This window comes from Chiloscyllium plagiosum, chromosome 23 (genome assembly GCF_004010195.1).
Source record: "Chiloscyllium plagiosum isolate BGI_BamShark_2017 chromosome 23, ASM401019v2, whole genome shotgun sequence".
In the NCBI taxonomy this organism is placed as follows: domain Eukaryota; kingdom Metazoa; phylum Chordata; class Chondrichthyes; order Orectolobiformes; family Hemiscylliidae; genus Chiloscyllium; species Chiloscyllium plagiosum.
In genome coordinates, this window is record NC_057732.1 from 48,905,324 (window position 1) to 48,920,092 (window position 14,769).

Genomic DNA, 14,769 nt, shown 5'->3' on the forward strand with positions numbered 1-14,769 from the left:
TCTATACTTACATCTTAATGGTATGTATTCACTGCTCACAATGTGGCCTTTTTGACATTTGGGGTCAACACATGCAAATGGGATGGCTTTGACGAATACCTCGAATTGTAATCTTGACTGAACTTTCCAGCTGCTCACCAGTTAAAATTTTCATGTCACTGTCATTTTGATCTCTGCACTCATGGCCTCCCAAATTGTTCCAATGAAGCTCAGCCCAAGCTGGATTAATAGACTCAACTTTCTAAACAGAATTTTCTAAACTTTAGACCTGAACTACCACTCATTTTCACAGGGAGCAAATACTCCTCAGCCAAGGTTATCCCTCCATTGTTGTTGACTGTGTTCACCCCACTTCCTACATTTCTACCCTCATGCCTTATCCCTCCCAGAACCAAAATATCCCTCGAGTCCTTTTTTTAAAACCACTTTCTGCCCCAATTGAGATTAAAAAGAAATGAAGCCATTTACTGTGTAAGGTTTTTTATTGTTATAATTTACAAACTTCAGAAGATTTCCATGAATTTGCCAGAAATATTGTCCATCAGCATCATCAAACATTTTCACATTGCCACTGGCGGCTTCTAGAGGCCCATGTTTATCTGCAAAATAAATAACAAAAGTAACTGAATTTATTGGAATTCATTCCATTATGAACAAAGTACAAAACCTGTCACCACTGAGATGCATTTCTGTCAGGGTGAAAAATGTGAAATATTTACTGTTAATCACAGGACAGAGTCCAGGCAGATTAAAACTCTAATTTCTGTATTTAAAATAAATATAATACAATATTTCAGTCATTAACTGAGAGTTGTGCCTCTAGTGCTTCAAATTGCAAATTAGACAGCTCCTTTAGAAGCCGCTGAATAGATGTCAGGTATTTCCCAATTGTGATGGAATGTACCTAACCACTCCTGGTTACATTGCTGGACTAAATCTGAAATTAATACTACAGAAAATATTAACCTTCTCTTCAATGGCAATAAACACACAGGAAGAACAGAAAATTCTATATTGCAAAATACTACTAGCCCTTGCACATTTAGCAATATCTATGTTTGCCACTTGTACCAGTATAAACGTTTACCTCATGGTCCAAAAGTACTGCAGTAAACTTAAAAACTCCTTGTATTTGCAGGAAGTAAACAAAAAAGAAATGATGCATAAATCTGTACATGCAATTCAGTCATGGTCAAATTTAAGCCCAAAATGGTAAATAAGACAGCAAGGCATATATAAAACCAAGTAATGTGGTCACAACAATACTCAAGGTAATATGAAAAGAATAAACAAAAACATCAAATGAAACGATACAACATACAATTTAAAGCCATGCATGACAAGAACAGAATTGGTGCAGTGACAAACCACAACAAAAGGTAAAACCAAATACAATGAAAGCAAAGCTTCACATATAATCTTGTGTTATTATGATAAACTTTAACAAGAATTAAAAACAACATTGCAGGACACTGGATTAGTTAGAACAAAGAGCAGATGGGGGCACATTCAATTATACAAAAAAAAGTGACATGATAACCCTGTATAAGGCAAATAACAAGGGAAAAGAAAAACACCCTTACAAAGACAAGATTTAAATGTCATAGAAAACAGAGGAGTTCCCGCTTTCATCTATGGTTTTGAAGTAGAAAACAGAGAGATCTTCAAGATTAAAGATTATAAATACCATTAATGTATCACTGACAGCGGAAACAAAAGAGGGAATATCTTAGGGTAATCACAGAAAACAATTGGGCAGTTCCAAAAATTTAGTGGAAGCATCAGGTTGAACTCATTGTCATTCAAAACTCTGCTGCTTATGTCTCAACTCCAACCAAGTCCCATGTTTTTTTTTGTTCTGGCAAATGAGCATCACTAGCAAAGCCAACCTTTACTGACCCTTCATAATAGTCCTTAAGATGATGGTGAGCTGTCTTTTTGAACATCTATAGTCTATGTATGAGAGGTAGAGACACAGTGCTGTTAGGAAAGTAATCCCAAGATTTTGACCCAGGGAAAGTGAAGGATTGGTGATATGGTTCCAAATCAGGATGGCGTGATACTCTGTGGGAAACTTGAACGTGGTGCTGCAAGTTTCCGTGTACCTGCTGTTTCTGTTCTTTGTAGATGGTAGAGGTCATGGATTTGGGAGGTTCATCAATACTGTGTGCTCACTGACCTCGTTCCTGATTAACTAGCACTATAACTTTTAAAAATCTCATCATGGCCTCACCCCTACCTATCTTAAATTTTCTTATTCTTTTACCTCTGCCTTAGTTACAACAGCTTTTGTATCTTGGGATCTACATTTCATATTATTGAGATTTAATTTCCACCTTCAATTTGTTCAAGATACATAGATAGAAGGTCCCCAATAAAACCATTAGTTTCTTTTCCCCATATTCAACAAGTTAATGCTCACCACAATACTTACAGAGCAGCAGCACCGGAGATAATCTCAATAAGCTCCTTGGTAATGACAGCTTGGCGAGTGCGATTGAATGTCAAAGTCAGCTTGTCAATAATTTCCGCTAAAACAAAAAAACATTATTATTTATATACATTAGCTTTTAGATAGAGAATAAAATCAGAGAGAGGCAAGAGTGAACATTGGGTCAATGGAAATAATGCTGGAGAATTCACCACCACCACCCACTCCTCCACTTTTCCCCCCCTCCCCAAAGAAAATTACTGCTTCTGAGGAATTGATTTTTTTTGTTGGTGTGATTCAAGTGGCAACAGCTGTTTGACAGTACTACGTTTCAACGGCTACCATTCATTAGGTCTGAGGGATGATGGCCAATTCTATTCTGTTATCGCATTCTTAATGCTCCAGTTACAAGGATTAATGAGCCATGATCAAAAGAAATAGCAGCTAATTTTCTCTACATTGGCCTATGTGTTTTAAGGGATATTGTAGTGCTCCTGTGAGTTCAACTAATTCAACCATACCAGGTATCAAGCGACACTTTTCTGGTTTGTAAGACCTCATAATCTCACTGTGTAAATCTGGAAAATCATGAGTAAAGCTCACAAGATACTTTTCAAAGATAACAAATATTTCTTACAGGCATTCTTGCTGGCACTATCCATAGCAGTCATCCTAGCACTCTGCTCGCTTGTACTGGATTCCTTTAAGCTTAAGTAGATGATGTTTGCTAGAGAGAATTCCTGATAGTTTCGCAGAACATCTGCATCAATATCATCGTAAACACTAATGTTCTCTAGAAATAAAGTTAAAGACTGATTAGTGGTTAGGTCATCAAAAATATGGAAAAGTTACATTAGTGTAATGATATAAATGATGTGAAAATAAAGATTAAAGAACAAAGGCCCTCCAAGCCTGAGCCAATCCAAATATACCGTCTAAAGCTGTCGGTCAATTCCTATGCATCTGTATCCCTCTACTCCCCACCTACTCATGCATTTATCCAGAAGCACCTTCAATGAATATACTGTGCCTGCCTCTACCACCTCCGCTGGCAACACGTTCCAAACGCCCACCAACCTCTGTGAGAAGTACTTGCCACACATATCCCCCTTAAACTTTCCACCTCTCACCTTGAAAGCGTGACCTCTCGTTATTAAATCCAAAGCAAGTTCAACTTATTGCTTGTTAAATATAAAACAGCCACAGTTTTTGTTAAGTGAGGTCACCTTTAAAGACACAATATATTTGAGCTTTGAAAATGTTTATTCAAATAGGGCAAGATAACAATTCTGAATAAACACATCGGCAATGCTCATTGATCATCGATGTAACCAACATTCAAATGAATGGAATAAATTTAAAGGCAAACAAGTGGGCTGGCAAATATTTTAAGGAATAATTATTTTTCTTCCACTTGTTACAAGAAATTCAAATACACCTTCTGGCCAGAAGATAACAACTCTGACACACACATGTGATTTTATTCTGGCTTTAAGAAATGTATTTTGTCTTTTTTTAAAAAATGAAGATAGGTTGAGACCAAAGGTAGCGAGCTATCACTTCCATGTTAATAATGTAAACAGCTTTGGGTTTTTTTTAAAAAGTTAAAACAATGGATACAGCGTAGAGGGGTGGGGTCAGGCTCCCACAGAACCAGGGTTTCAGTTTAGTTTTCCACTGCTGAGTTTTGAAGGTACCATGTATCTCACCCTGCAACAGCTAAAAATCTTGAGTTCCCCCCGGCCCGCCCTCTTTCTCGGCCAGAATTTTCTCTTGGTGTTTTCCCCTGAACTGGAGAAATATTGCATGTCAGCCAATTTATTTTAATGATTTTGCCTTTGCCCAAGGCTATGTTTATAGGATGTTACCATTTTAATAACTAAACAGCAACCGTTCCAATAATCTATTATACTGTCAAGATTTCCAATAAATTTATACCAATCTTTTTGTTTGTATTTTAATTGTAGCATAAGAATAAAGTGTGTTTTGCACTGGTTGGAGACACTTGGGCATGGCCTTAGAATGAAGGGACAACCATTTAAAATGAGATGTGGAGGAATTTCTTCAGTCAGAGGGTGGTGAATCTGTGGAACTTGTTGCCGCAGAGGGCTATGGAGACAAGTCCTTGAGTATATTTAAAATAGAGATTGGTAGGTTCTTGACTAGTGAAGGGATCAAGAATTGTGTGGATAAGGCAGAAGAGTAGGGTTGAGAAACAGGTCTGACATAATCAAATGGCAGTGCAGATCCGTTGGGACAAATGGCCTAATTCTGCTCCTACAGTTTGTATTTTAACAAGTAGTTACAAGTGCAGTTTAGAGTATAGGGCCCAAATCTATTAACAATATTTCAAATGCAGAGCCTTATACATCTCTTCTATTCCAGCCCTCTTGAAATTAATGCTAATATTGGGCATTTGCTGACCAATGAACCTGCATATTAACCTTAAGAGAATCCGGATATCTGAAGCCTTTGCCCATTTAGAAAATATTTTCTGCCTCTATTTTTCCTATCTCACACTTCCTCACATTGAATTCCATCTGCCATTCTCCTAGCTTGTCCAAATTCTTCTGCAACCTCACCATTTCCTCAACACTACCTATCCATCCACCTATCTTTGTGTAATGTACAAATTTCACAACAATGTCCTTAGTTTCTTCATCCAGATGGTTCATGTATAACGTGAATAGTTTTAATCTCAATGTGGGCCCCTGCAGAACTCCACTAGTCACCAGCTGTAATCCTGAGAAAGACCCCTTTATCTCTATTCTCTGCTTTCTGCAGGTCAGCCAATATTCTATCCATGCCAGTAACATGCCTCTAACACCACAGGATCTTAATTTATTTAGCAGCCTCCTTTGCAACATAATATCAAAGACCTTCTGGAAATCCAAATAGATCACATCCACTGGCTCTCCTTTGTCTAACTTGCTCGTTATCTCCTTAAAGGATTCCAACTGATTTGTCAGGCATTATCTACCCTGAAGCCGTGCTGATTCAGCCCAAATTACACACACTTCAAAGTATTCCACGATTTCATGATTAATAATGGACTCTAAAATATTACCCATGTCAGACCAACCAGCCTTCTCCTTTTTGCAAAGTTAGAGTATAATATATAACTACATTGTGAGGATATTGTAACTTTGGTACGAATGAGAACTGTTACAATGTCAATTATTTGTTTATAAATTGCAATAAACTATCTAAATAGAAAGTGGTAATTCAACAAGGTGAATCAGAGTAACACCACATTCATCTACCTACTTTACAGACATGGTAACTTACCAGCATTTGTAAGAGTCTCAAAAGAGAAGACTGGCTTCTCCTCAGTCTTGTAAGAAATCACAGACCTAAAAACAAGGAGACGTTATCTGTGGCAGGATTTAAGATGCAATTATTATACATCTTTCAAAACAATTCCAAATTAAATATGCAGTTACTACAATGCATATAACTTCATGTGTAGGCAAATTGCCTCATGACTGGAATACCCCATGCACTTCCCTTAATTGCGATCCACTTATTTCACTAACTTGCATTTATATAGAAAATTATACTCTAAGCTTTTTGTTTAAAAGCCCCTTGATATCTAACATGCCTTGTCATGATTAGATTAGATTAGATTCCCTACAGTGTTGAAACAGGCGATTAGATTCCCTACAGTGTGGAACAAAAAGTCCACTCTGACCCTCCGAAGAACAACCCACCCAGACCCACTCCCCTACGTTTACCCCTTCACCTAACACATGGCCAATTCATTTAACCTTCACATTTTTGGACTGTGGGAGGAAACTGGAGTACCCAGAGGAAACCCACGCAGACATGGGGAGAACGTGCAAACTCCATACAGATTCCTGAGGCGGGAATTGAACCCAGGTCTCTGGCGCTGAGAGGCAGCAGTGCTAACCACTTTGCCACCCAAAATCTGTTTTTGTTTCATCACTCATGAGATGTGGGCATTGTTGGCTGGCCAACATTTAATGAGCTGCCTGAATCAGATTGATCAGTTTATTGTTGCAGAATCCATGTGCTTCTTTAAATCTATGAGGAAAACAATAATGCTTGCACCTCAGTTCTGGTATTAGTATCCCAATGCAAAGATGTGCACTTTTGTTAGAGATTTCGTTTTTGACTTTGATCAACATGGAATTAGTGCTGTGAGCAGGGCAGAGGCTGTAATTAATAGATTGCAGAGGGAAATTTTGAGATAAGTGGGCTCCAAACTGAGAAGTAATGTCTGTTCATGGCCTTTCAAGATGGAGCTCCAGTTGCAGAAAGTAAACAGATCCCCACTTTTCTTTTGAGCAAGGTGAAGAGAATTGTGGTGGATTTGAAAAGGAGGGATGCTAATAAAACAACAATAGCAATATTGACACACACAGGAAGCAGAAAACGTAAGCAAATGGTTAAGTTGAACCGTAAGGACAATCAACCGGAAGGATACTGGTCGGCACGGTGGCACAGTGGTGAGCACTGCTGCCTCACAGAGCCAGAGACCCGGGTTCAATTCCCGCCTCAGGCGACTGACTGTGTGGAGTTTGCACGTTCTCCCCCGTGTCTGCGTGGGTTTCCTCCGGGTGCTCCGGTTTCCTCCCACAGTCCCATGATGTGCAGGTCAGGTGAATTGGCCATACTAAATTGCCCGTAGTGTTAGGTAAGGGGTAAATGTAGGGGTATGGGTGGGTTGTGCTTCGGCGGGTCGGTGTGGACTTGTTGGGCCGCAGGGCCTGTTTCCACACTGTAATGTAATCTAAAAAAAATCTAATCTAAAACCAAGGGAGAAGGTGGATTGTACAGAAAAAACTAAAGTAAAAAAAACTCACGCTAAGTAACTTACCTAAACCTGTTGAATACAATAGAACCTTTATCAAACTCAAAGCCAGAGTTCAAGAGCTCAGACGCAATAACTGAAGCATCACCAAATGTTGGTGGTTTCCGGCCCATTTCCTTGAACATCACCAGCATTCGACTTCCATGTTTTCTACAATTTAAAGCAAGAATGGAGTCAGCCTGAACTTGAAAAGTTATACACTGGTCAATAGTTTCCCAACGTGCTTATAGAATATGGCTTTACAACTTCTGTAATTTCAGCATTGGGTTTGCCTCCAAATTATTAGACCATAGTACTGCTAAAACCATAGTGGAGTATTACCTTGCAACAAAATGAATATATAAGTAATCGTCTGGATGATTTAGCAGAAAGCTGTTCATACTTTAAATCTGAAGACAGGTTGTCTTCATTATTAGTCTGATGTGAAGGGGTCTGCACTGAGTAGTGTAAAATATAATATAACAGTCTAACAAGGAAACAGAATCAGCAACTTGTAGTTACAATATGAACCTTAAAATGATTATGGAGAAATATAATAAATATTCACCTTTTCCTACTAGTGTGATGGTGAGGTTGCAAGTCATCCAAAATGGAAATAACAAAGAGAAACTTAATGATGCCATGTATTCATACCATCAACCCACATTATTTTCAGGTGATAGTATTTTAGTCTAGAGTAAATTATCAATGTTTTTGAGCATGGACAGATTTTCAGACTCAAAAAGATAACATACCTGTATAGCAGTGCTCTCAGCTTCTCACCAATGGGAACAATCTTAACCTCTTTCCCTGCAGCAGTCAACTCCTCTATCTGATTTCTCATGTTCTTAGCAACATTACTGTGGATACCACCACAAAGACCACGATCAGAAGACACCCCAATGATCAAGTGTCTGGCTTGGTCTTCAGGTGCTTGAATTTCTGCTTTTTCATACAGAGCTTGTGGAAAAATAAACAGGGTCAATGATAAAGCTTGTATTCATATTGTGGCTCATCAGATTTGTCAAAACAAAAAACTTGAGCAACTTTAACATTTTAATCAATTCCATTCAATCAAGTGCAGCATTTTCTGTGTAAACAGCGCAGTAACTTAAAAGGAAGATTTTACAAATGCCAGTAAGACTCATGCATGATATTTGGTGGGCTTCTAGAAAAAATGGGCAGTACTAATTGCCAAAGAACTAGAGTAAGTCCACCAAAACACTCAATGATGCGGCTTCATAGCATTTCAAAACCATTACGTTCATACAATGTCTGATTAACTGCTCATTTATAGAAATGGGAGTTTGCAAATTTGAAGAAGATAAGAAGCAATTTAAATTCATTTCCAAATTAATGGAATAACTGTTTCTAATTTAACTTTTGAGTTATTTTTGGCGGGAATTGCAGGCAGGACAAAATGAATGGATTAATTCAGTTGGCTGCTCAGCACGTGCTTTCAGTCTCTCCGAACACTTTAGATAAGACATGGACTAAAAAACAGGCTCATGGTATTGCCCAAAACTGCTGCAGTGATGAAGAAAGAAATACCACTCAGCAATCTACATTAAATATTCATCATTATATAATTCAGTGCAGATGCCTTTGTTACCGTACCAAGAGCTCCTGTTCCATAAACTCTTGCTGGTTTCAGTTCTCTCTCTGCTCTAGCATATTTTGCTGCAGCCACCATTTTCATGGATTGGGTAATCTTTTGGATATTTTTGATGGACTTCAAGCGCCTGGTAACTGAAATAGGCAAATATTTAATCAAGCAGTGCTTTACCTGGGCCATATTTTCACATCCCATAATGAAGTTTAAAATACATCCTGAAGTCACCTTTATCCACCTGCCTACAAATGTCACATTGTTATTACCAGCTGTGGATATTCCTGGAAGAACATGAACAACTATTTTGCAGCAGATTGGTGCTGGATCCACTATTTTTCATCATTTATATAAATTATTTGGATGTAAGCATAAGAGGTATAGTTAGTAGGTTTGCAGATGACACCAAAATTGGAGGTGGAGTGGACAGTGAAGAAGGTTACCTCAGATTACAACAGGATCTTGACCAGATGGGCCAATGGGCTGAGAAGTGGCAGATGGAGTTTAATTCAGATAAATGCGTGGTACTGCATTTTGGGAAAGCAAATCTTAACAGGACTTATAAACTTAATGGTAACGTCCTAGGAGGTGTTGCTGAACAAAGAGACTGTGGAGTGCAGGTTCATAGCTCCTTGAAAGTAGAGTCGCGATAGATAGGATAGTGAAGGCGGCATTTGGTATGCTTTCCTTTATTGGTCAGACTATTGAGTACAGGAGTTGGGAGGTCATGTTGCGGCTGTACTGGACATTGGTTAGGCCACTGTTGGAATATTGTGTGCAATTCTGGTCTCCACCCTATTGGAAAGATGTTGTGAAACTTGAAAGGGTTCAGAAAAGATGTTGCCAGGGTTGCAGGATTTGAGTTATAGGGAGAGGTTGAACAGGCTGGGGCTGTTTTCCCTGGAGTGTCAGAGGCTGAGGTGTGACCTCGAAGAGGTTTATAAAATCATGAGGGGCATGGATAGGTTAAATAGACAAAGTCTTTCCCCTGGGGTAGGGGAGTACAAAACTAGAGGGCATACGTTTAGAGTGAGAGGGGAAAGATATAAAAGAAACGTAAGGGGCAACATTTTCACACAGAGGGTGGTACGAGTGTGGAATGAGCTGCCAGAGGAAATGGTGGAGTCTCATACAATTGCAACATTTAAAAGGCACCTGGATGGGTATATAAATAGGAAGGGTTTAAGAGGGATATGGGCCAGTGCTGGCAGCTGGGACTAGATTGGGTTGGGACATCTGGTTGGCATGGACAAGTTGGACCGAAGGGTCTGTTTCCGTGCTATACGTCTCTATGACTCTATAAATAACATGCCTTTGGTGGGGAATTTAAATACAAAATCAAAATAATTAAACTATCCACCTAAAAGAAGACAATTCCTATGACTTGGACTCAGTTATTTTTATCTATTAAGGTTTCTCTGTCTAACTGGTGAAGTGACAAGAAATAAATTTTGATGAGAGGGCACTTAATAAAAGTATGTAAATTTTATTCCTGCATGTTTAACAGTCACTCACTTTTTGTCCCCAACTTTTGGACTAAGCAGTCTTTGTTTCCATACACTGAAATTCAGTTTAAAATAGATCTTTTCAGACAGCAAACTCAGAGCACTGCTTCACTTCTTTTCCCCCAAACAGAAGACTGCTAAACTGACTTCATATTTTAACTCTGAATTTAACACACGGTTTTATTTTACTTATCACCATGCCAAAGCTCCCAATGCAACGTATGTTAAAACATTGACCACTCTGATGACTCACTATTAATGCAATCCATTAAAACAATGTAAATTATTACAAAATTAATCTTTTCAGACATGTTCTCACACAGTTCTAGAGCAGATAGAAATTGAAGCTGGACATTATGGCCTAGAGATAAGGACACCACCACAAAGACGACTTGCAAAAATATTTTAAGTACACAGAAACACAGGTGTCAACAGTGTGATGGAACTGTCTGTCCTTTATAAAGACCTAAAGAAATAGGAACAAGAATATGTCATTTGGCCCCTTCAGCCTTCTTCACCATTCAATAGAATTATGGCTATCCAACAGACCCCACATTAATTTTCTAACATTTCTCCATAACCCTGAATTCCCCTGCTGATCAAGAATCTCTCAACCTTAAATATACACAAATACTCTGCCCCCATTGTGGCAAGAAATTCCAAAGACTCTCAGGGAAGACATTCCTCCTTACCGCAGTCTTAATTTGATGACTGTTTAAGCTGACTCTTACCAATTTTAGCATCCTCTCCGGATGCATCACAGCTTGTAAAGGCAAGTGGTCAGCCCAAGACTACAGAGTTGTGAACGCAGTCCAGTCCATCACACAAAGCAGCCTTCCATTCAGTGACTCCGTCTGTGCTTCCCACTGCCTCGGAAAAGCAGCCATCATCATCAAAGACCCTTCCTACCCTGGTTATACTTTCCTCCACCTTCTTCTGTCAGGCAGAAGATACAAATGTTTGAAAAGATATACAAACAGATTCAAGAACAGCTTCTTTCCTGCCGTTATCAGACTTTTGACTGGACCTCTCGGATATAGTTGATCCCTCTCTGCATCTTCTTTGCAGCCATGACACGATATTCTGCATTCTGTTCTATTACCCTGATGTACTTATATAAGGTATGATTTGCCTGGATAGCATGCAGAACAATGCTTTTCACTATATCTCAGCGTATGCGAGACCAATAAATCAAATCATATATCAAAGCTTAAGACATTCACAATTGACCTCTTCAATTTATCAAAGTGTTCTGTAATAATGAAGAAAGTTGGGTACTTACTGTCCTTCAGGGTTGCCATGTTTCGAACTTGGCCCCTGTAACATAATTGAGATTGGACTTTAGTAAAGTTAAATAGGAAATATATATTATTTGGGTGGGAGACGAGGAATTTCAACTACCCACTCTGCAGAAATTAACAACTGTGATCTTATCTACTGGTTGATGCTCCTGGACACATTCCTAATACCTTGGGATGTGCAAGCATAAATGCAGATAGCAAAACTCAGCAATGTTCACCTTGTTGCTATTTGATAAGCTGGTCGCTTAATGTATGAACTGTATGAGTACAATTTCCTACAATAAAAACCAAGTGCCAGATAAACCCAGCAAATCTGGCAGCATTGTTGACACAGAAAATGAGTTAATGTTTCAAATCCAACATGACTTGTTCTGAGGAAGGATCACTCAACCTGAAATGTTAACTCTGATTTCTCAGTGTATATTTTTTCTCTGTATTGAAGTTCACAGAAATGTTCAGTTAAATGCACCATGGGAAATATTACTGTCAGTAAAAACGTCCCTTTAATATAAAAAGTGCCTATAGGTGTCAGAAAGAAGATTTGAACAATTTGTTCTCGATATAAATAGAATAATGTAGCATCAGAGGAGACCTTACTTTAAGTCCAACACTTGTTCAGTACAGAATTAACTACGGTTATATATCATGAATTCTAAATCCTGGCAAAACACAATTTTGATCAATTATAAAGTAGCCAGATTTGCGCACACATTTGCAGCAGCAAACCTGATCACATTACATTACCCCTCATCAACTAGATTCCTCTAACAGTATTATATCTTATAAGGGTCACTGGAACAAAATTCTGCTTTCACTCCAAACATGCTGGCAGATCTGCTGAGCTTCCCCTGCAATTTCAATTTTTGTTTCAGATTTCCAGCATCTGCAGTTCTTTGGTTATTTGCTTAAGTACTTATACCTTAATATAGAATAGGCAATTCTAAAAATTCTCTTTCAGTACACAAATCAAACTAATGTTTTCTCAAACTCAAAGGTTTAAGATAAACTTAAAGAGCAAATGAGTATTGCAAGCCAACACTGAAAGTAGTTCATCACAGCTATATCCCTACACTGACTGTTGTGCAAATACAGAAGTGGTCCAGGTTCAATAACTGAGCAGTATTAGTTTCCCTCTTTCTGATCAGGAATAAAGCACTACAACTAGACTCAGATAAATTAAACAGGTTCAACCTAATCATTATTTAACAGAATGCTGAACAGGAGGATAACAGAGGAGATCAATGTGGCTTTTGATTATTACGTACATCGACTATCATAAGGAGAAATCCAGTCTCCTCATTATACAAATTTCTACATGCTGTACTGTTAAAATACCCAATTACCTATTGTTTCTTTTGGTATCACATCTCAACCAAAGTCATCTCCTCCATGAGCAAATGAAATGGGAAAAAAATCAATAAATGGGAAAATAATAAATTTTCAAACCGCAGATAAACACATTCTAACACTTTTTGAAAACTTTTAAAAGGTTTCAATGTTACAAATATTAAGACGATTCCTTGGCAAAACTTCTGTTGTACCTTGATTCAACTTGATTTTACATCTCTAATATCTCATAAAATCCTCATTCAGTAACAGCTATTTTATCTTCATTCTCCCTGTGTCTGCGTGGGTTTCCTCTGGGTGCTCCGGTTTCCTCCCACAATCCAAAAATGTGCAGGTTAGGTGAATTGGCCATGCTAAATTGCCCATAGTATTAGGTGAAGGGGTAAATGTAGGGGAATGGGTCTGGGTGGGTTGCGTTTCGGCTGGTCGGTGTGGACTTGTTGGGCCGAAGGGCCTGTTTCCACACTAAGTAATCTAATCAATTCAGTCCAGCATTTGCATCACAAAGTAAGCATGCTAATTGGACTTCATGCCATTGGGATATTTACAATTACATTATGTTCAATGAACATGATTTTGTTTTTGTTTTAGTTACATAATTAGCAGATTCATTTAAATTTATAAAGTACTGTATATCATGATGACCTAGCCCTGCAATCCAACTAAGTTAGTTTGCAGATTACAAACTGGTTCCTTTTGTTAAATTGATTTGTACAAACATCTGAACACAAGGCAAAATAATGCAAAATAGTAATTCCTAATTAGAGGAAGTGACCGGTGTCAGATCTTTAAAATTACATCCGAGTACGGGATCACTTTATGAAGTCCATAAATCAGGGACTCACTAGAATCATTACTTCACCGTTTCTACAATTAAAGAATGATGGTAAAGTCATTAGCACTACCACCAATGTTGTAATCATAACTGGATAACACTCTAATAAAGACTCATGACAAAACAGCCCCATTTCAGATTTTTTACAAAATTGCTGTATATTCTGGTATTTTCTGCATCAACAGACATGATCTCTGCCCAAATTGTTTATAACCAAGATCTCACTTATCAGCTCAGGTGGACACAAGAAAGCAATTTCACAATATTATCCCCTCAGTCGAATAAGAGGGGAATTTTACAGTATCCTGGCTAATACTTAGCCATCAATCAACAGGTTACCTCGTCGTTGTCACATTTGCTTTGGGGGGGGAGCTTGCTGTGAGCAAACTTCCTATGCAACAACATTGTACTCCATCCCATGAGTGATTTGGGTTCTTCTGAGGCCGTGGAAGGCGCTATATAAATGCTACATTAGGATCTTTTGCTTTTAAAAAAACAAGTAGGATCCGTCCAACCAAACACAAAGGAAGAACCTTCCAGCTGTTTACGAGAGGCCACATCAAAATACAATCCTAGGAGGTGTACAGAGGCTGCAAGGAGGCAGAGAGAGGATTTCCTTGGAAAAGGCCTCCAAGCCTGGGGTCATCTACCCAGATCGATTACACACGGAGGAGAACACTGCACCGCCCTGCAGTTTAACTGAGAGCATTCCTCTCGAAAAGGAGAAGCCGCAGTTTAATTACGCAGAGACAATGTTCATTACCATTGGGGTTCAAACAGCAAAGCACCCCTCCTGGCGAACATGGTGACTCCTTCCCGGGCGGAAACGGCTGAAGGTCAGCGCTCAGCAACCGCGCATGCGTCAGCTGTTAGTCCACGTGAACACCCGGCGAGGTGGGAACACCAACCGCGCGCTGCACATTGGGGG

General features: G+C 38.8%; 1 protein-coding gene across 4 annotated transcripts; it reads right to left on the minus strand.

Annotated features, from left to right (window-relative positions):
- Nucleotides 1-463: 463 nt before the first annotated feature.
- atp5f1c (ATP synthase F1 subunit gamma) lies at nt 464-14,708 on the minus strand. Of its 4 annotated transcripts, none has more exons than XM_043714117.1 (10): nt 14,605-14,708; nt 11,641-11,675; nt 8,862-8,993; nt 8,000-8,204; nt 7,272-7,415; nt 5,720-5,784; nt 3,069-3,224; nt 2,435-2,531; nt 1,088-1,125; nt 464-599 (listed from the first exon to the last, which is right to left on the minus strand). In XM_043714117.1, exons 1-9 carry the CDS (start codon nt 14,643-14,645, stop codon nt 1,116-1,118), a joined length of 885 nt encoding a protein of 294 aa, XP_043570052.1. In that variant the 5' UTR covers nt 14,646-14,708; the 3' UTR covers nt 464-599; nt 1,088-1,115. The 4 variants fall into 4 exon arrangements, with proteins under 4 accessions (XP_043570052.1, XP_043570055.1, XP_043570053.1 ...); XM_043714120.1 differs by lacking the exon at nt 14,605-14,708 and adding an exon at nt 14,181-14,290; XM_043714118.1 differs by lacking the exon at nt 1,088-1,125 and having other exon boundaries at nt 14,605-14,707.
- Nucleotides 14,709-14,769: the final 61 nt, after the last annotated feature.

Excerpts from the sequence above, each read along its gene's own strand:
- atp5f1c (XM_043714117.1), bottom strand. The coding sequence starts at position 14,645 with ATGTTCGCCAGGAGGGGTGCTTTGCTGTTTGAACCCCAATG. Across the intron at positions 7,416-7,999 it reads CTGAGAGCACTGCTATACAG|AAAACATGGAAGTCGAATGC; the intron begins GTATGTTATCTT and ends TTTAAATTGTAG. Across the intron at positions 5,785-7,271 it reads ATTGTATTCAACAGGTTTAG|GTCTGTGATTTCTTACAAGA; the intron begins GTAAGTTACTTA and ends CCTTGTTTTTAG.